Genomic DNA, 20,732 nt, shown 5'->3' on the forward strand with positions numbered 1-20,732 from the left:
ATGTGTTGATAGAGTAATCAACGTGTTTACTTACAAAAATGTTACTTGTTTTAAAGAAATCTAGAGACAAATCTTGAAAGCTTGCCTTGCTAATCAGGGTTGGATACTGGGAACAAAGCTAAGAATGTATTGCGTGTTGAAGAATGCATTTGTATATTGAATTTGATTATATATTTTACACCAAATATCAGATTTGGTTTTTATTCACAATAATACAGACATTTTGATAGCTCTAAAAGATGTTTTGCAAACATGACTAAGAGTAACTGTCATATATTCACTGTGTTAGAAAATAACTTTGTATACTAGCAATTTCCAAACTAGCCAAGAGTTTCATGTTTTTGATAGTACAGCACAGGAAGTTTAGTGAATCTATTTTAAGTTTCACAGTTAAGAACTTTATTAACACCTAAAATAAAAATGCAGAATTTTGCATGGCAATTTCAAGGAGGGAAATTGAGGAGACAAGTCCTTTTTTTTGAAAAACAACGTTTATTTTTAAATGTTGAGCCTCAAGTTTTCATTTTTCTGAAATGCTTAGCCTTACCAATTTTGCCTTTATAGGTGTCTTTGAGGTCCTCAAAGTGATGCACGAGTTGGGGGTGGAACTGGATACAGAAACGTACACAGACTATGTTTTTAAAAATTTTGCTGATAGTGAAACTGCCCGTGCCCAGCTGAAGGTGAGTTTGCATTTAGAATTCATAGAAAAACAAGCCAAACAACAGTAATTTTTATGCTCTCTGTGAAGGCTTTAGATCCCAGTAGTGCTCTAAACATGAACTTGGTATGGTGAAGCCTGTTCAGAATATTTAGATTATTTTTGAAACAGTTGTGGCACTGATGGTTTGTTTACTGTGTCTTTCTCCTACTGCTTTTCTTTCTCATTTTCAGAGCTAACCAAAATATTTTGCTCAAGACTTACTAGCTTTCTGTTTCCAGAAGTGGAAAACTAAATAAATGAATGATGTCCTTTTTTTTTTTTTTTACACTTAGGGGGATGAGAAGTATTACAATTGTTTCTGTTGATTTTTTTTAAAACTTGCTAAAGAATTCAGAATTGCAGATGAAGTTTAACTGTCCCACTCTTTCTGCCTTTGATAACTTTGTCTCTTGCAATTGATTTCAATACAAAAGCTGGATAATTTTTGATCAGTAGCAACTTACCTGGCTAGCCATGTAGACTTCTGTAGAGCACCTTCTATGTTCTACCAATAAACATATTGTTCTACCAACAGCTACCAATAAAAGAATGCCAATGTCCTTTTGGAGAGAAGCGTTTAAAAATACAAAGTATCAGAAGGTCTTTTCTGTGTGTACTTCCAATGATTGTTTGCTTTATGTCTAGAAAAATGACTGCCTATTTGAAACTGTTGGACTCTCTGTAGCAGAAATAAGATATGAAGCAGCACATGGAAGACTGAACAATGTTCTTTCTCTACGTAAGTAATTTTCATGTTGCATATTACTACGTACTTGGCGGTAGCGTTGATTGTTTGTAGGGTAAGAGATTTACATGTATTAATATATGAGGTTTAAAGGTAGTGGGAAACTTGAGCAAAGCTTTTATTATGTGAGGTCCTCTATGATGAGATATCAGACTGTTTGAAACTACCTATTCTGGACAACATATCATAGTTAAATTCTTTTTTAATGTTGAACCTGGCCGTAAGATTTACATATAAGATATTTACAAATCACAGCTTTGCTGTGATTGTGATAGGATTATGATCCTCTTGTACTTAGAGGGCTTAAGGAAACAATTTGCCTTGCACAATGACTGTTAAGTTGTTGGTGCGGGGATTGTTTTTGTTTGCAGCATCAGTTACAACAGGACGCTAGTCTAACAATATGGCTCTGAAGTACTACAGAACTATTAATAAGAGAACCAGCTTTAAAGAACTGATTGGCACTGACATTAACCTGAGGGTTCTCTGCTGATCTGTTGGTCATGGAAGTTATGTGTATAAATTTGATGGGTTGATTAGGTGATGAAGTTGTAACAGCATGAATTAATCACTTTTTAAGAGTTTTCTCCGAAGACTGTTCTAATGCTCAGTGCTTGCAAAAGTTAATATACATCATTGACTGAGTGTATGGGTTGGGATGATTTGCTTGGTTAAGTCAGAATATATGTTTCTCTTCAAAATTTAAAACAAGTACAGTTTTTATTTGCCTAGTATACTGAGACAATAATAAAACACCTAAATTTGGACTAAATCTGATACAGAAAGATCTGTGTGGTGTTTTTTTTTTTTTAAACAACAGTTTTATGTGTCCAAGGTTCAGGGAAAAGCTTAAGCAGTCTTTTGCTGCAATTGTCATCAACTGTTTTATTTAATAAATACAGAAATATGTAGTCTATACACCATGACCCTGGGAAGCTGTTGTGTTGGAAATAAGAACAATAAATGAGAACAATAAATGAGTAGTTACTTATCAGTGATTTAATTTTTGTATTGGAGATTTATCAATTAGTGAATTTTTAAGATTCACCTTACATTCTGCCATTATTTTGTTTGTTCTTATTACAAAAAAACCCCCCACAACATTAACCATGGAAAATGAAGTACCTAAAATAACTTTGAAATTTTTTTCAAAGGATAACTATTTATTAGGAGCAATGAAATTTATTCTGGAAAGTGAAATAGTGGTTTGGGTGTGGTTTGGGTTTTTTTGTTGTTTGTTTTGTTTTGTTTTTTCTTACATGAAAAAGTAGACCCACCCCTGCACACTAATTTTGGTTAACTGAAACAGGTTTTAATGTGTTATAAGGCACAAATATGTGTGTGCCTGGTATATGGTAAATGTATATGGTATCAAAAGTATGATACAGGCACATAGAGTAGGCTGCATTCTGTCTTACTATCATGAAATTAGTCTCACAGTGTATTCTTTAGCTGTTGTTTGTGTGTTGAATTTAAATCTTGTAGCGGTATTTCTGTTTACAAAGGCTAGGGTTAATAATTCATGGTTTCATGAATTTCTTTTGAACTTGAGCTTTAAAGGAAGGTACTCCTGTAAATAGTTTACCAAGCTGAAATGAATGCTAGTAAATCTAATTAGCACCTATGTAATGATAAGGCACCAATATTAAACAGATTATTTTTTTGTTTTGTTTTTGACTTGGCTCCTTTTGCAGTGTTACAAAGAGGGAAAAATAGATGCAGCATGGAAAATAGTTAAAGATTGTCTCATCAGTGTAGTCGGGGGAGGCAAAGGTTGGTTATTAATGCAGGTTGCTATCTAGGTGTATTGATTCAGCTTCTCATACCTTATAATGTATAGATTTCTGCTACTGACAAGATGAAAACTACGAAGCATCAGCTGAGGAATCTGGGCGCATAAGGCAGCGTACATGAGAGCTGCTTTTTCCCTTTATCGTGCCGTTCCATTCCACTTCATTGTCAGCCTCTTGATTTTTCTCAGACTTGTTTGTTGCTAAGGAAACCAGGTTGCCGATTGTCAGCAGCAGCTGAGCATGCTAAGATGCTTTTCTGCTCATCTTTTTATGAGCAAAAAGTTTAATATACCACTGGAGGAGGATTTGTATTAAGAGTTTCTTGAAACCAAATTTACCTGAGATTTTCAAACTAAAATAAACGTTCCAACATTTAAAACTTTTCATTTTCTAAATGCCTGGAGTTAGACTAAGGAGTGGTTTTAGGATGTAGTTCCTGCCATTTATTTCCCAGGTTCCTGTAGAGCTGGTGTTTTTGTTTCAGTTCTCTTCTACCATATACCATATTGCAGTCCTTGCTGAAAGGGCCCAGTGCATTCAGGTTTTTACAGGGGTTAATTCTATTGTGATAGCAAAGTCAGATGTTAACAACTTCATACAGGACTTAAATGCATCTACTAGTGTATTTTTTTTCTTTGCTGGACTATGGTGCTGGAATGAGAGACAGCAATTCTAGAGGAAGAAGGTAGAATGATTTGGAATATTTACCCAAGAAATGATGTAAAGATGAGGACATAGGGCGTAACTGTACATGACGTCTCACGGACATCTAATTTTAAGTAATTTTAGAGTTTCCTTTGTTTTTAGCCAATATTGTAAATATCAACATTTACAACTGTGTACCTTTTTCTTTTTTCCCCTTATGTTTACCTTAATTCAGTGGATAGTACTTTAGAAGGAACTAGTTATTCTTTCTTGTCAGGCAATTTACACCAGCAGAAGCAAATGCCTAAGAAGGTGTCATTGTTTTTATTTATTTATTTATTTATTTTTTTAAATAATAATTAAAAAAGGCAAAATTGTAAAGTCTATTTTAAGGCAGGTATTCAGTCTGAAACAATTAGCAAACCATTTGCCTCTGGTGTCTCTTTTTTTGTTCCAGTGCTAATATCTCAAGTTTTCTTGATTAGAATTGTTTGGATTTTGTTTTGCTTTTTGGAACGTAATACTTTTTTCAGTCTCATACTTTTTTACAGATAAGATGCTTACTCCTATTACTAATTTGTATAAAAGACTGATGTATTAACTATTGACATTAAAGGAAATGAAGAGGGAAAAATCTCTCTTTTAGAATATTTGATCCTTTTTGAAATGGAACAGATTTAGAGCTGGTAAAACCTTCGTATTTGAGATTTTGATTTACAAAAGTTTGTCAGCATTTACTAAACTAATGAAATAGTTCTTGTAATGATACCCTATGTACATGACCTAATGACTTGTTGCAGTTCAGGGATTTTTTTTTTTTACAATGAATATTTAGAAATATTTCTTTCATATGCAGTGTCTTCAGCAAGCACACCTCCTATTGATGCTCGTCAGTTTAGAAACAGCCTCATTTTGGGTTTTAAAAGGTAAGGTTGCTATATGAATACCTTGTTTTTTTCCTCTGTAGCAAAGTTCCCTCACTTTTTTGCCTTCTCGAGCGCAAGTCTGCACAGTCTTCCCCCCCACCCCCCGTTTGAAAATTTAAAAGTGGGGTTCCAGCTGTAGCAGATCTGAGGGATATCTTTGTTCCTTTCTGCTCTCCCTGGTTTCCTTCCTCCTGCTATATGTGAGCATACCTTTGAAGTATTATGTACAGTAAATTAAAAAACTTCACTGTTTTTGTTTGTTCTGTGGTATTTGACAGCATATAAACTTCTTGGGAAAGTAAACATTTGGGGTTTTATGTTCACTTTTTTGTTTATAAACTGCTATGCTAATGTAAGATTTCCCTAAATTTTATCACTATTAACCATTAAAGTAAATGCGTACTTAATGAAGACAAAATACCAGTAGGAGCCAGGTGTATTCTACTACATCTGATAACTTTCTGAGCCCTCTGGGTTAATACAACTCCAGAATACTCATATTTAACATCTAATGTTATGCTACATTGCCATGACTTTGTATTCACAGCCATATGGTCCCGTTTTGCAAGGAGGGTTCCTTGCTAACTTGCAGGGTTGTCTTAAGCTTATGCAAGTATATGTGAATTAACAAGCATTTCTGTCATTCACTGTTTGCCCAGTCAAACATTTAGGACTCTGAGGTTTTTTTGCAGCATACCTACACCACTGGGAACCAGAGAGGTCACTTTAATATTACTCAGTCTGAAGGCTGATTTTGTTGACTAAGTTACTGCCTAAAATTTTGTAATGGCTATGCGATATAACTATGTTTAGGTTGGATATTAGTAAAACATACCAGGTGAGTATGACCAAAATAATTTCCTAGTAAACTGCAAGTTCTATCTAGCTGATCCTGCTCTACCGTGGGAAAAGGAGGAGAAAAAGCAAACCAGTGTTCAAATTGGGTTTGTTAACTAGACCCTAGCTGACATTGACATCCAAGGGATAAGTGAAAGAATGTTTTAGATCCAGTAGGGGTATTTTACTATGCCTTTTAGTAGTCAGTCCCAGAATCATCCTTTTCAGATGTATTAATTACAGTAACAAATTTTTGAAACACATTTTCTCTGTAAGTGTGGATAAATATTCAATTGAAGTAGGACTTGCACTAGAAAGGAAGCCATATCAATGTTTACCACACACAACCAATGCTAGCATGAAATACGCCTACCACTGGAGAGTTCTGCAGGTGTTCAGAATGTGATTTAAAGTATCTTTCAAAAGTTATCAACTTGTATTGTGAAAACTAGCTGCTGAAGAATCATATTCTCCTCAAGTGAAACAGTTACTCTCCTCAGGGGTGGAACAGTTACTACTGTTGGGATTTCAATAGTTATTGGACATCTGAGCTAAAAACTTGAAATTCTGAGGGAAATTAAGGTTGGGGGTTTTTTTTGTTTTGTTTTGTTTTTTTACTTCAGCTTACTGTTTTCACCATCTCCTTGCCACTTGTAAGTGTGGCATAAGTTTTTTTTATTTCTTTAATATTAATCTCTCTTGTTTGCCTTTATTGCTACCTGGCTTCAGAAGCTATGTACAAGGTTGGCTGTGCCCAGATTTCACCCTTATTGTTTCTGAAAAAGTGCCAATTCATGTTTCCTTTTCTATTTTAAACTTAATGGTTAGAACAGCCTGAAAATGAACCTTGAGGGTATGATAGGATAGAAGAAAAGAATACTTGTACCTTTTATAAAGACCACAGCACAATTTTATGACTAAATGCAGGTCTCAAATGTTCTGAGTGGGGTTTAGGACTGGCGTACAAAAGTACAGGGTATGGACACCAGGGACATATGTGCAATGTCTGTGGCAGACTAGTTTATGGATTACTGTTGAAGCTGCTCTTCTCTAGTAACTGCTTTGAAGTATTCCCATTCTATCTGCTTGATGTACCATTACTATTTCAGAGTCAAGTACTTTAGGAAATTGATGCATTTGATATCTGCAGTTCATTGTCATGCTGTCAGTGGTGGAGTGAGTTCACCCAGGAAAGCTTAACTAACCTCACAGATAGCTTCCCCCCCCTCCATGGACCTGCATTTCACTCATTTTCAAATACAAGTGGCAGTTGCACAAAAAGAATAAATGTTTCATAAGCTTGAACCTCCTAAATAAAATACTAAACTTCTATGAATACTTTCAGTTTCTGTTTAGCTGTTCAGACTGACATTTTCTCCTTATGAGAATTATAGGAAGATAAAATAAAGTCATAAATTTTTGTTCTCTTAGCCTTGTCTAAGTTAATGCTGCTTTATAGTTGTGGAAAAGTTATAGCTTCCAGTGAGAATTTTGATGTTCTACAAATTATAGGAATATGTCGGGTTTTTTATACTTCAGTGAACTGGTTAACATTTTAATATGTTGAATTTTTTATGCCTTAGTAAACTGGATAACATTTGATCTTTGGTTGTAACCTGATGATGTACAGATAAGTGCTCTCCATCAAGTCCTGTTCTGTTCTATGAGGGGAGAAATTAGAGGAGTTCTATGTTTTGTTTTCTATTTTTTAAAATATTATCTATTTATCTCACTATAATAAGTATTATACCTTAAGTAAGAGATTTAATTACTTTCTTTTTTGCATGGTATAAATGCATTTATAGCTGCCTGTAGTTACCTGTATGTACTAAAAAAAAAAAATCTAGTTTTAATGCACAGGAGTCCAGATTTTTGCTGTAGCAAATTCCACATATCAAGTGTTTGCTATGTAAAATGTGACTTGAGTGAACCTTATTTTCTTGAAATGATAAATAGTATGAAGTATAAAATAAAACAGTACAATTAGGACATGTTAAAAGATTGAACTGAAAATAAAACTAAAATATATTCTTTGTAGTCTTAGTTATCTGTTTGGATTGCTGCATTATTTTAAGGTATTTAGCAGAAACTATGCCCATATGCGGTATAGTAAAAAGTACAATACTTACTCTGTACAAAGTTGGTTTAAACAATATGTGGCAATTATTTGTGTATTTGATTTTATTTAAATTATTGAATAAGATCCTCAGTGTTAACGATCTGTGGTTTTGGTTTTTTTTAAAAAGATACAAGAGTAAAATCATTTTGTTGCTTTTAATTTGTTATCCTTTGCTGCCCTCTTCAGCTCAGATGATGTACATCTTTGGAGCAAGGTAAGTGGAGATAATGCTGTAAATAAAATCAAGTTCTTTAGGCGCTGCATGTTTGTGATTCATTACTGTAAATCTAAATTCTGAGCCCGATAATTGTAGACCTGATTAATTTGAGCAAGACTTTTGTCAGTGGCAGATTGTACAACTGTACAAAGTTGAATTTTCAAATTGGACAGTTAAGTGTAATTGTGAAAAATCAAATGTGGTGTTACCGTGTAGTGTAGCTTATGCTACTCAATTTCTAGATCAATGTTATAGCTGAGAAAGTACTGTATAGTTGTAGCTTTTGGAACAAAGTCTGCCATGGTTGTGTAATCTGACATTGTTTAATTCCTTTCCTTGCCTTGCCTAAACTTTCTTCCTATCCCCACACTAGTACTAATAAAATAATAAGGCACAATTAGAATTTTAAAGTTTCTGTCATGTAACTTAAAACATTGAAGGCAAAGCCAGATAAAAGAAATCACCTGAATGAAGTCAAGGGGAAATGACTGGTCATCTTGCCCTCCCTGCTATGGGCTACATTAATTAGAAAGACATTGCAGTATAACTTGGTCAATAAATTTTGCAGAGCACTAGCATAGAGGAGATGTTGGCAGATATTGCCTGGGATGAGGTTACAGAATTTGGGAAGGGATGCACTGTGCTTCTTGTCTTTTTTTTCTTCGATGCTGTACCTGCTGACTAATAAACTAGCACATAGCTTGCAGTATATTTTAGATTTTGCAAAGAAATCTTGGAATGAAATGGAAATTGTAATTTGGAAAGTCACTGATTAATGATTTTTATAAATCAGGTACAGCTTGTGAGGTGCAGGTTTTTTGTATTTTACTACCATTTTCTGTTTTGTGAAGATTATGGTGAGGTGATGTTTTTGTCCTCTGCCTCTATCCTTCCTTTTTTGCATTTAAAAAATAAAACGGGAGGGCAGGGAGAGAAAAAAAGGAGATCTCTTATTACTCCCATTGTGAAATTAATTTTGAAGGATAGTTAGAGGACTGAAGTAATGGTGGGCTGCACATGAAGTAGTATATAGAGTTACTTCTGCTGTTCTCCACAATGGAAGAAAGATACATTTTCTTGTCTTCGCTAAATTTATGAGTAAATATGTGTATTAACCTTCTAAAATAAGAAATGCGAACTTGGGGAATAAGTAGATACTGAGCATTAGAAATAATATCATACATTCATTTTTTCCTGTAATCCATCCTTTTTGGTATTCTCGGAGATTTGATTCAGAAGGAGAACTGTGTTATCCTGACTTTCTTGGATTTTATTGTAGTTGTAGATTCTTCTGAGTGTTGATTTGTCATAGGAGGATGAGGGCAAAAGGGCAGAAGAGAGCTGTAGTTTAACTGTGCACAATGTCCGTGGTATTGGTAGAATGAGAAGTGATAGGTATTCCATTGCACATCTCGTATTTTCTGGCTTTGTTTATCCATTTTCATTAACAATTGAAGGTGAGGGTTCCTTTTGTTTTGTCATTACTTAAAACACAGCACTTCAACAGTGGGAATGCATCTCCCTCTAACTTCTTTCAGATTGCATTCTAGAATCATGGCAGATAAAGCAAAATTCTTGAAATACTTAATCTCAGTTTTTATCTACAGATGATGTAATTTCCTTAAGAACAGTCAAATGGGTTTTTGAAGTAGGTCAAATGGGGTTTTGATAGTTCAGGTTAAAGTATTTGTAGGTAGGATGTGGGGGCTTTTGGGTAAATGCTTCTTTTCTTCTGGTGAAGTAAAATCTACATATTCATTCAGTTTGTATGACTGATGGAACGTGTGCTAAATTTAGTTAAATGCAGTTAATTTTTATGGAGGCATATTTTGTCATTCAAAATTGCACTTATTTACAACAGCTGTACTAGTTATCTTAAATCTAGCAGAGCATGATAAATCATGTTTCTCTATTTTCTTTATGTATTTGCTTCTTAAAAAAAAAAAAGCTTTGTGGGCCAGTTTCAGCCTTTTGGTAAATTGGAACATAATTGTAGCATCTCCAGGAGTGACACTGGCTAATATTTGCTTTAAGCAATGTCTTATGATAGTTAATTTTCTGTAGAATGATACATAAACAGACTACTGGAGTGTCTGTCTTACTGCCATACCTCAGAAAGCATTTCTGTTTGCAATATTTTTTTAAGAAAAACCTATTATTTACAAAAAAACCCACTTCCTTTTATTTCTTAGGGAATTACTATGATGTGGTAAAGAATAATACTTTAACAGAGAAATGCTTTATTATTTTGAGAATTCAATTTCAGATACTATTTGTCCTTGCTTGCTTCTTTTGGCTGCAATGTACGATTATTCTGTCTTACCAGATAACGGAACTGTTGTACAAGGATGAACGTTATTGCCTGACGCCTCCAGGACCAACTGGTAGAGTTTCAATTTCTATGATTGTAACTTATCCACAAATCCGTTCTTCTGTGTAATGATGGGTTTGAGGGATTACAACAGTAAACACTGATTGCTTCTTTTTGAAAGTGAAATTTGAAAACATGTTGGGTAAAATCCTGATTCGAATAATCAGAGCATATTTTGTGAGATCCATGAGATCTTTTTTCAGAATTATAAGCAAACCTTGCTGATAATGATTTATTTTTCTAAATTTATAGACCAAAATAGAGATTTAGAATGAACACAGTATCAGTGCTTAAATACTAAAAAAAAAAGCAGTTTTTCAACCTAGTTTTACCTTTAGCTATTCTGATTTTGTGAAGCAAAATGGTACGTAACACCCCAAATCTTCTACTTTGAAATAAATATACTTTTTTAATATAATCTGTTTTTAAAAAAACAGGGTTTGTTTTCCTCCTGTCAGGGCCGGAGGGACAAGGGCTATGGGGAAAGCTAACCTTTGAGAAAACAGTAATTAATGCTCTTCCTATTCTCAGCTACAGGACCCCATATATTTTTACACTTGCATAGATAAGAAACTTAGCACTGTTTGCTAAAATCTGTTACTCTTGATTTTCATTTGCTAATAGGCAACTTCTTCAGTATTAGTTGATCTAATGATTAAAATATTTATGTTTTTATATTAATATTACAATACTTAATGTAGTTTGGTAATGGAACATAATGGGTAAAATGCACAGAATAAATATGCAAAGTGTTAGAAATCTGCTTTTTCTTTTAAGCAATGACAAAATATTTGTGGCAACTATTTGGGGTAGCGGGCAGGAAAGGGGGGGAAGGCCTTGGGCAGTACCACTTCTGTCACACAGTAGTGGAAAAAATAGATTGAAGTAAGATTCTGTACTGAAAAGCTGTCACTAGGTCTGAAAATAATTAATATTCCTTTCACTCACCAGTTAGATATGTGCTCCCAAACCACATAATCTCTATGCCTCAGTGATCATTGTTGCCATTTCAGAGCCTCTCATCAGGGTGACATCTCACACCAAAATGATTTCTTATAAATTAATCTTGATAACATGACAGTCTCGGTAATTTTAGTGGAATGCTTTCTCTTGTTTTTTTCCACAGAAGCTGTTGGCTATTTTCTTTATCACTTGATTGACAGCATGAGTGACTCAGAGGTACAGGCCAAGGAGGAGCGTTTGAGACAATACTTCCATCAGCTGAAGAAGATGGTACCATTTCATTTTTTGCTACATAATGCCTGTCCTGCCTGACATGTATCTATTAGATTTGAAATTGCTGCTTTTAAGTACAACCAGACCACTTCTCAATGACATGCAAGAGCTGGAGACTTGAATTACGTCTGAGATAATTTCTGTTAGACAAATTTCAGTTTGGTTGTGTTTCAAAACTCTCATAATTTTTTCCCCACCTCTTGGTACAGAATATAGTTATCCCTACAACGCACTACAGCGGCATTTGCAGACTGCTGGACTCCTCTCAAGTTCCTGAATTAATTAAGGTCTGTGGTTCTATAGCAATTATTCTGAAGCTTAAAAAATGGAGTATCTGTACTCTGTGAATATATTCTCCTTTGCAAAATAAATATCTTTATTCAGTGATTTTATGTAAGCCTTTTAACCTTTCCATGATTTTTCACTGTTGAAGCTGTTTTCATTTCATATGTGAAAGTTTTTAAGGGATACATTTAATAAGTGCTTTTTCAAGTCAATATAATAATACTGTAGAATACAGCTTTTTTAACATTGCCATTATATAATTAACTGAAACATTTTTAGCATGATATGCTTACTTAGAGATTGAACTTTTTGGGTGGATTAGTGATATCTTTGTCTTACTACATTTTAGGGTGCAAGGTTACTGTCTCTTAAAAAATCCCTGTCTACAGACAACATTCCAGAAGTAAGTAAATTCACAGATAGCTATGCTTGTTCTTACTGTAATAATAATGTTTGGATAGGGGTTTTAGATGAAGTGTAATCACTAGCTTTCAGATCATGGAAGTATATTAATGTTATTTAAATCTACCATTTGAAGTTCAGAGGTTACTTTCCAGAGTAGGAGTAAAGGCTACCCAGATTTTCACTTAGACCTGATACTTGACCTTGGAGTTGGCTGAGGTTTCATGCCTCAGTTTCCCTGTCTGGTAAATATTTTTTTGAAAGTTCTAGTTAGTCAACAGTGGTGGTGTGAGGCTTAATTCATGCTTGTAAATTATAGTGATCCACTTGAGTGGCAGGAGCCATATAAATCCATACTGCTTCTAATGGTGGAGTGTCAAGTCTTTATATCTCTGATCTGAGCAGAGTGGAGATGGAAAAAGAAACAGGCTTCTATTCCCTACTTCCCTGAACACAAAGAACTGAGTACGAGAGAAATAGTAATGTTGACCTTCGTAGATATGCTACTTAATGCTTCTTTTACTGCATTCTGACTCAAATCTTCAATTAGTATGTAGTATTTAAACAGATAAAAGCACCTTAAATGATTAAAAAATTTATTGTAGTATGAAAGAAGAGGATTATTTTGTCTGTCTTTTATTAAAGTGATCCGACAAGTTGTTCGGGGAAGGGTGTTTTTGCAATTGACATTCTTTCTGTTACCTCCATTTAGAGTGCTAAATCTGACGTGTCTGCTTTGGAGGAGAAACTAGAAAAGCGAAAAGCTGAAAACCAGCCTATTACAGATGTCTTGAAACAACTCATACATGCTCTTTGTGAAGAAGAGGTATCTTAAGCAATGCAGAGATAATTGGAAACATAGCTATATTTTTAAAGGAACATAAATGACTGTATTATGGAAAGAGATAGTTAGGCAAAGACAAGTGCAGTGCTTGAGGTTTCCTGGTTTGATGCTTATAAATCAAACATAAGTGCAAAAAGCAATTAAATCAAAAGGTTAACTAATTTCAGCAACACCTTGAATGGCATGTTTTGGGGTTGCTGAAGTTTGTTTACAATAATCTGCAAAGTGAATGATAGTAACAGCTGTGATAGGTTTATCATACATGCCAAATGTCCTTTCAAGCCATGGCTCCGGTCTCTTATATCTAGATTGTCAAGCAACTGATACATGCACTAGTCATTTGCAATTCAAATATTACTAGGTTGTTAATGCAGGGATTGAAATTCCATTTTCCTGCAGGAGGAAAGCTCTTCTGAGATAAAGGGTCTCTTGCCTTCATTCGGCAGGCGTCCAGCTGTAGTTTACATTCATTTAGTGTGTGTCTGTAATTTGTGGGGTATCACCACACTTTTATTCAGTTTCTTGTTCAGTATGATCCTGCCTATAAAGCTGTATGTATAGGAACAGTAACAGTCACGCAGATGATAGCACAATATTCTCAGTTGCTAAGAATACAGTTTAGAAAGAGTGATTCTCAGCTGTCTGTCTCTACAATTTTGCATATGAAATAAGACTAGAAGCAAACACCATTGTAAGTTCAAAGTGGTCAAATGTATGAATAGGAATGTATAAAAAAAATAAGCTGTCTATGGGATCATTAAGTAGTTTCTTATTCTTTAGAAAGTAGTTTTGTTATGTGTTTGGCAGTGTACCAGGTAAATATTGTTACACATTCCAAATAAATAATAACTATTTTAGAATTTCGGTTAATCATGATTATGGTGTCTGTCTGGATTAAAAAAAAAAAGGTCTTACATTAAAACATGCTAGAAATATAAATTTAAACCAAGAAAATTAATTTAGAAATCTACTTTCAAGTTAATCTAAAAGGTGTTTTAGAAAAAAATTAATTTCTGCAAAATAACTTTCACTCTTAAAATTTGCTAAAGCATTACAGCACTGTGTTTCCAAATGTGATCTTACACTACTAAAAGCACTAAAGCAGTCATGTAACTGCACACTGAATATATAAGAATCATAATGTCATATTGACTTTTCCTCTAGTTCACATCTTTGCTTTGTTCCTTTTTTAGAATATGCAAAAAGCCCTTGAAGTGAAAGCCAAATACGAACCGGACATGGTTGTCGGTGGCTATGCAGCCTTAATAAATTTGTGCTGTCGACATGATAATGTAGAAGAGGCAATGAACCTGAAAGAAAAAGTGTAAGTACACCGGCACTGAAACATGTCACAGAGATTTATGCTGATACACAGACCTTGTTGAATTAAGTAGGTTGAGTATTAACCCCCTCATCCATTTTTAATTAGTTTTCCCCACCAATGTATGTGCATTTAAAACAGTCAAGGGTGTGGTTTTTTGAAACAAAAAATTTGCTTTGTATAATTGAAGATCAGAACAGCTACTTTGTATGGTCAGTAATTATCTTTTTTTAAAGGCAAATTGCTATGTAAGATCTGTTTTGTTTTTATTTTAAACTTACATAGTGTCTAAACTGAAGTTTGGCTTAATTTAAGGGAAAAAAAAATGTACCTGTATTGTGTCTGAGAATAGCACCTAGAATGTGTTTAGAATATGCTGCACCTATATTGTCTTTAGAATAATAATGTTTCTGAGTGACATCATTTTAAGACTATCAACAAACATTCTACTTTCAATTTTTATTTTCAGAGTTTTGTATTTTGGCTGTGAGAACTAGCTCCCAGCTAAAACACACTACGCATGACTTATCCCGGAGAAAATTGTTATAGATCATCTTTCTATTTGCCCCTTCCCTTTTTCCCTTGAAAGCCTCCTTTCAGTCTGATGCTACAGTGAATATAGAACAAGTTTATGTGTTACTTTCAGGTTCTCTCTCTCTCATATGCACTCACAAAGTATTTGCTTTGGTTTTACAGTAGGTTAGCAGGCAGGTGCTTATTACACCTTGCTAGCGTTTGAAATTGTGAAATGATTGAGCTGTGAATATCAAGAAATTTGCCACTCTGCAAGTAAGGGTAGTGTATTGGTTTTGGCTGTACTACCACTCTCTCACAATCCCAGTAGCGAGCTTGCATGAAGTAAAATTGAGTCTTCTACTGGAGCTTCACTTCAGTAGCGCATTTTTACTGATCTGCCTCAAGTGTAGCATAATATTGCTAAGAAGTGACTCTGAGTTGTTATAAAAAGAAACAATAGAGCAGGAATTAATTTTAAAACTTCCAGAAAAAAGAAAACAAATACATAGCAGAAACTTCAAAATAGTAGCTCTTAACTTGTTACTATAGGTGAATAGTTTAATGTTCTTTATCAAAAAGAACATAGCCCTGCCCCAGCCATGTGGGCTGAGTTTTCTTCCCAGGGTTGTGGGAAATACCCTATTTTATGCAATAACTACCAAATAGTTAAGCAAGCCATTTGGCTCTTTAAATTATAACTTCTGGGTTTTGGGGGCGGGAAGGTGTGTGGAAACTATTTTTAAATCACATTTTAATGGTGCACCTTTTAAAGTCTATCAGATTTTTCCTTTAATACTTATTATAACTTTTAGCTCTCAATGCTGTTGTTTTGTTACGTAGTTTTAAAAACAAATCTTTAAGCTGAATCCATAAAATGTGAACTTCTGTTGATACAATTCTTAATGTTTTAATTTCTAGCTTCCCTCAGAATTCACCTGTTGCTCTTGACACTGGAAAGTATGTAGCACTGGTAGAAGTCTTGGGAAAGCATGGTAGACTAGAAGGTAATCCATTTGTTTTCATTGTGTTTCTGCTATATAATAAAGGTATCTTGCCTCAAGAATAAAAATGTGAGTTGATATTAATGGTATATCATGTCCTGAAAAGTGCTTGAACATTTTGCATACAAATTTGCATGTGAATTCAACCAGAGATGCTTGGACAGTGCAGGCCATTAGTTTTAATGGATTGGCAAGCTTGTCATTTACATTTGCACAGCTCAGTGCTTTTTGCATTTCTGCAGCTAGTTTTTATTAGCATTGCTGTTTGGATTGAGTTTGAAGATCATGACTTATGGCACAAATTGCGTATGTGCCTAGACTAATGGCTTTGTTTTTGCTTAAGAAGGTCTGAAGGCTGAACATAAAACCTATAAACATAACCTTATAAGAGCCAAGTACTGCAAAAAATCATTTAACTTTTTATAAAGTATATATTTTTCTGTTAGTATTCTTCTATGTGTTTGTTATTGAATTTTAGAGTCAATCTGTCAAACTGCCTGGAAATTTTGGCTTTTAATGAGTGTTCTGCAAACTGCTTATTTTGTATTTCTAGATGTTTGCATTAAGCTGTTAGCTCTTTAATTTCTGTAATTTAGTCTAATATAATTCTGTAATTTAGATGATTTGGTTGATCTTTAAAAGAACTCTAGACTGTCATCAACTTTAAAAGGCGATTCTGAATATCAGGTTCTGCGATTCTGTAGAAGACTTAACACCACAAAAGCATGGTCCAAGCCTAGGCACAAAATGTTATGGTTTTATATAAAACACTGTACGATAACATGAAAAAGCTAATGTAATTTTTTTCTTATAAGATCCTTCTTTGAAATTTGTCTTGGCCTCTTATTAAGCTTACTATTAGAAAAATAATAAACAAAGCTGATGTTTTCCAAATCGTAATAAATCAGATCATGACCACCTCTACATTAAAGCAGTTTGAAAAGATTAGCTTGCTTTTAAGAGCATAAATGTCCCTCAAAATAAAACAATTCATAAATGTAGCCAGATATAAAGTGGTCAAAACACTCTGTCTATGCAATAATTAAGAACATTATAAGAATGCGCTTATTCCATATACCAAAATGTTTGTTTCTGCCTTACTAATGAAGCTTAATGAACCTAATGTTTTAACATGCAGTCTGTTAGAAAGCTTTCATTGGCTCTCCTTGGCTAATTAGTATCGACACAGCAAACAGGCCCTATCGGTATCAGACCATTAGTCTGGCTGTATATACAGTGTAAACATATCTTTATTATCTGGCCTCGTGACAAGCCATCTGCTGAAGAAACAATGGAGTGATTTAGCAGATGTTAGCATTGAACGATAAAAGCATCCATTTAGTAGAATCTTGCAGCTATAGGGCAGACTATACAGGGTTATGTGGAGCAGAGTGGGCACACAGTTCCTATCTATAATTTGTAGTCAAAGTTGCAGCAAAATGATAAAACCATGCTATTGTGGATTTATAATTGTAGTCTCGTTTAGAAATGCAAGTAGTAATTAACTTGAAATCGGCATTATACGCCAGAATTTACATTCCTGCTGGGTTTGAAATGCTGTTTTAATAGCAGTTTGTTTTCCCTACATGAAATTACCTAAGGGTCTTTTGTGTTGTTTCATTGTAGATGCTATTAACATTCTAACAGAGATGAAAGAGAAGGATGTTCCTATCTCAGACAGAACAGTTGCATCTTTTTTCCGCATTCTTAATGCTGCTGCCATGCGAGGTGAAGTTGAAACAGTGAATCGATTACATGAGACCATTGTGAACCTGGGGTTGGCAGAAACTGCTGTCCTTCATTCCCCTCTGATCACAGTTCACCTTGAAAAGTAAGCTATGTTTGGGCTTCAGATGAAGCAAGTTATGATATATTTATTTGTATTATATAACCTGTGTATGCTATACACAGCTGCACATTCATGTTTGAAAGTGCTCATGCACGTAAACATGCACACATGCATGCACATATAATACCAAAGTGATCTAGGAATAGTAATGAACGAATGTGTTTTCTTAAGTTAGATAAGTCTGTTTTCATCAGTTAACACATCACATCATGGTCTCTGGGAACAACAGCTGTGTTTTATGGACACGTCAGAGATGAAGTGGCTGTATATTGGAATATGCTTATGTATTAGTTGATTCTAAAGTCTGTTTGACAAGATAGCTATTCAGAGCATGATAGGTATATTCTCAGCTCTTGTGGTTAAGTAGTATGTGTTTTCCCATCAAAACAGCATTATTTTGCTGTGCCATCCAATTCATCTCAGGTGAGTTGAAGGGCTGTTGTTGAACACTGAAATATTTTTAATTCACATAATTCAAATAATTTGATGTTATTGCCAATGGACTGATATGTTGCTGTAAATTAAAATTCAAAGAAAATACTGTCTGGTTTGTCTATTGTGATATTTTTTTTTCCATATATACTTTTAATACCATTTAATAGAGAAAAGGAAGTTCATACGTTTATTCTGGCAGGAAGTATCCGTAATTCCATGTGTCATGTTCCTTTGCATAAATTTTCATTATGAGGTGTAGGATATTTGAGTTAATGTATGTATGAACTATATAACAGTTTCTTACTAAAATTGAGCCAAGAGTCCCTTTTCACTTCCTTTACCATATGCACAATCCTTTTATTTTTTTCTTAGGTCATTTATGTAGTTGCCGGATTTTAATCTCTTGCAGCTAGAGTGATTGATCAGTTTCTTGCCGTTTGGTTCATGTGTATGAAATGTTCTTGGCTTAAATGTAATACCTATGAAACAAATTAATTTTTCATAGTATCGTGTAAGTCAGCCTCAAAGATGCATATTAATGTTTTTGTTAACATGTAGAGTTCTTTAGTTCTTGTAAGTATTCTGGGTATGCAAGGTCTGTATAATGTTTTCTGTATTCAAAATTCTTGTCAAAAAGATGTAACTCTTGGTAGATGCATGTACATTATCTTCTAAAAATAGTATTTTAGTGTAGTGGTCAACAGTGAAGAATATAGTGTACATCTTTTCAGTCAGCAGCAGTACCTTGGTTACGTCACAAGACAAGGTAGATGTTTATAAAAGTAATTTAACTGCAATCGTATGTAACTAATGTGTCGGAAAAACATCTGATATGCTTTGCAGTGTGCAGTAAGAGCTGCTGCATTTTACATAATTGCTTTATGCATGTTGACATGCAAGTTGTACATGGTGCTGCTTGGGTTCTTTTCACTTGAGAAGTAGTATATGATGATGTAAATAAAGATGTGATCATGTGTGGATGCCAAGGGGGACAGTAAAGAGTGTTTATTTAGTTTGATTCCACATTCTTTTGGATTATAAATGTTTGGTAAAACTTTCTAAAAAGTTTTTTTTTTAATAAAAGGACTTTTGATGAAACTAGATTTTTAAAAGAGCAAGTAATTCCATACTGTGGAACTGTATGGCTACAAATCACTGGTACTCACCTGTATAACTCTTAATACATTTCGTGTATATAAATACAATACAGAGTAAGTGCATTTCCTCTGGGGTGGAGAGATTTGCTTCCTCTCTGGTGTTAGAACATAAGGGGAAAGCTTTTTCCACATAATTTGCTTGGGAGGAATAACTACATTTCACTGATTTTTTTTTTTTTTTTTTTTTTTGCCTTGGAGATGCTAAATTATTTCAGTCACTCATAACTTTCAAAAAGTGTTAGTCATTTCTTTCAGCAGTAGTGCTTACTATTTGCCATCCTACAGCTCGAGTATCATGCTGAAATGCTGTCATTTAGCTGCAGATTGTCAGCATGCCTCTGAAATTAGCTCTGGGATATTTTTTAATGTTCCACAGCAGTGGTTGTGCTAGTGTTTTGTGTTCTTAATTTATTTCAAACTTTTAAAGTAAGGCTTGTAAAGGAATCTGTGATTTGCTTTTGAAGATTTCAGTGATTGTAGGTGTAAAATGTTTTAATCTACCCCTTTTCTCTGTACCCAGTCCTGAATATTCTGAAATTCTTGTTAAGTCCTAGTGCGTGTTAAAAGTGACAATTTGCAGCAGAGCATGGAAAAGAAAAAAAATTGATGATGATGAACAGTATAACTTGACAAAAGCTAACAAAAACTAATATTCTAGTAGAATGGACATTTTGCCTTTAATATTTTGAGAAATATTTAACTGAAGTAACTAGAGAGAGAACTCATACTATCTTGGTTTGTTTTTTTTTTTTTACCCTGAGTAAATTTAAGGGGAACCACCCCCCTGCTTTTAATTGTATGATCTTTCTTTATGACTCTGAGCAGTTTCTCAAGAGGGTGAAATCACATTAAAAATTGAGACAGCCCACATGTGGAATCTTAGTCTGTCATTGAAGGTGATAAACCTGCCTTGGACAGTATGACAAAAATCTTAGTTTTTAAAAGGTGCAAGAACGTGAAGAGCTTGTACTTTTTCTTAAAACATGTCTTTCTTTTGAACTGGTTCTTCCAACTGATAATAATTGGAAAAGGTTGTGTTACCTACACCATATAAAACTTACAATTTTAAGGATTGTAGTTTTGGCTTTTACCTTCTCTACCAACTGTCAGGGGAAACATGAGCCATTTTACAACACTGAAGAGGTTTGTGAAGCTAACCTGCTCCTGTGCTATATGATACTTTGATAATACCTGTTTACAGGATGATAAATTAACAGATATAGTAACTACTGATGATTTTTTTCCTCTTCTTCCAAGAAAGCTGCATAAGCCAACTCTCGTACAACCAAAAACAGGAATATACATCTTAAACTTGATGTGGTTCCTGTCT

The 20,732-nt window shown here is 34.2% G+C and overlaps 1 protein-coding gene across 1 annotated transcript in view; it reads left to right on the forward strand.

Annotated features, from left to right (window-relative positions):
* LRPPRC (leucine rich pentatricopeptide repeat containing) overlaps positions 1-20,732 on the forward strand; it is a 94,662-nt gene that overhangs the window by 25,278 nt on the left and 48,652 nt on the right. Inside the window, exons 12-23 of the mRNA XM_072856796.1 lie at positions 565-683; positions 1,349-1,442; positions 4,743-4,812; positions 7,955-7,982; positions 10,312-10,369; positions 11,483-11,589; positions 11,802-11,879; positions 12,227-12,280; positions 12,992-13,105; positions 14,317-14,447; positions 15,879-15,964; positions 17,588-17,792. Of these exons, the coding sequence (XP_072712897.1) occupies positions 565-683; positions 1,349-1,442; positions 4,743-4,812; positions 7,955-7,982; positions 10,312-10,369; positions 11,483-11,589; positions 11,802-11,879; positions 12,227-12,280; positions 12,992-13,105; positions 14,317-14,447; positions 15,879-15,964; positions 17,588-17,792 (1,144 nt within the window). The remainder of the gene's footprint in view (positions 1-564; positions 684-1,348; positions 1,443-4,742; positions 4,813-7,954; positions 7,983-10,311; positions 10,370-11,482; positions 11,590-11,801; positions 11,880-12,226; positions 12,281-12,991; positions 13,106-14,316; positions 14,448-15,878; positions 15,965-17,587; positions 17,793-20,732) is intronic.

Source organism: Ciconia boyciana, chromosome 3, assembly GCF_034638445.1.
Source record: "Ciconia boyciana chromosome 3, ASM3463844v1, whole genome shotgun sequence".
NCBI lineage: Eukaryota > Metazoa > Chordata > Aves > Ciconiiformes > Ciconiidae > Ciconia > Ciconia boyciana.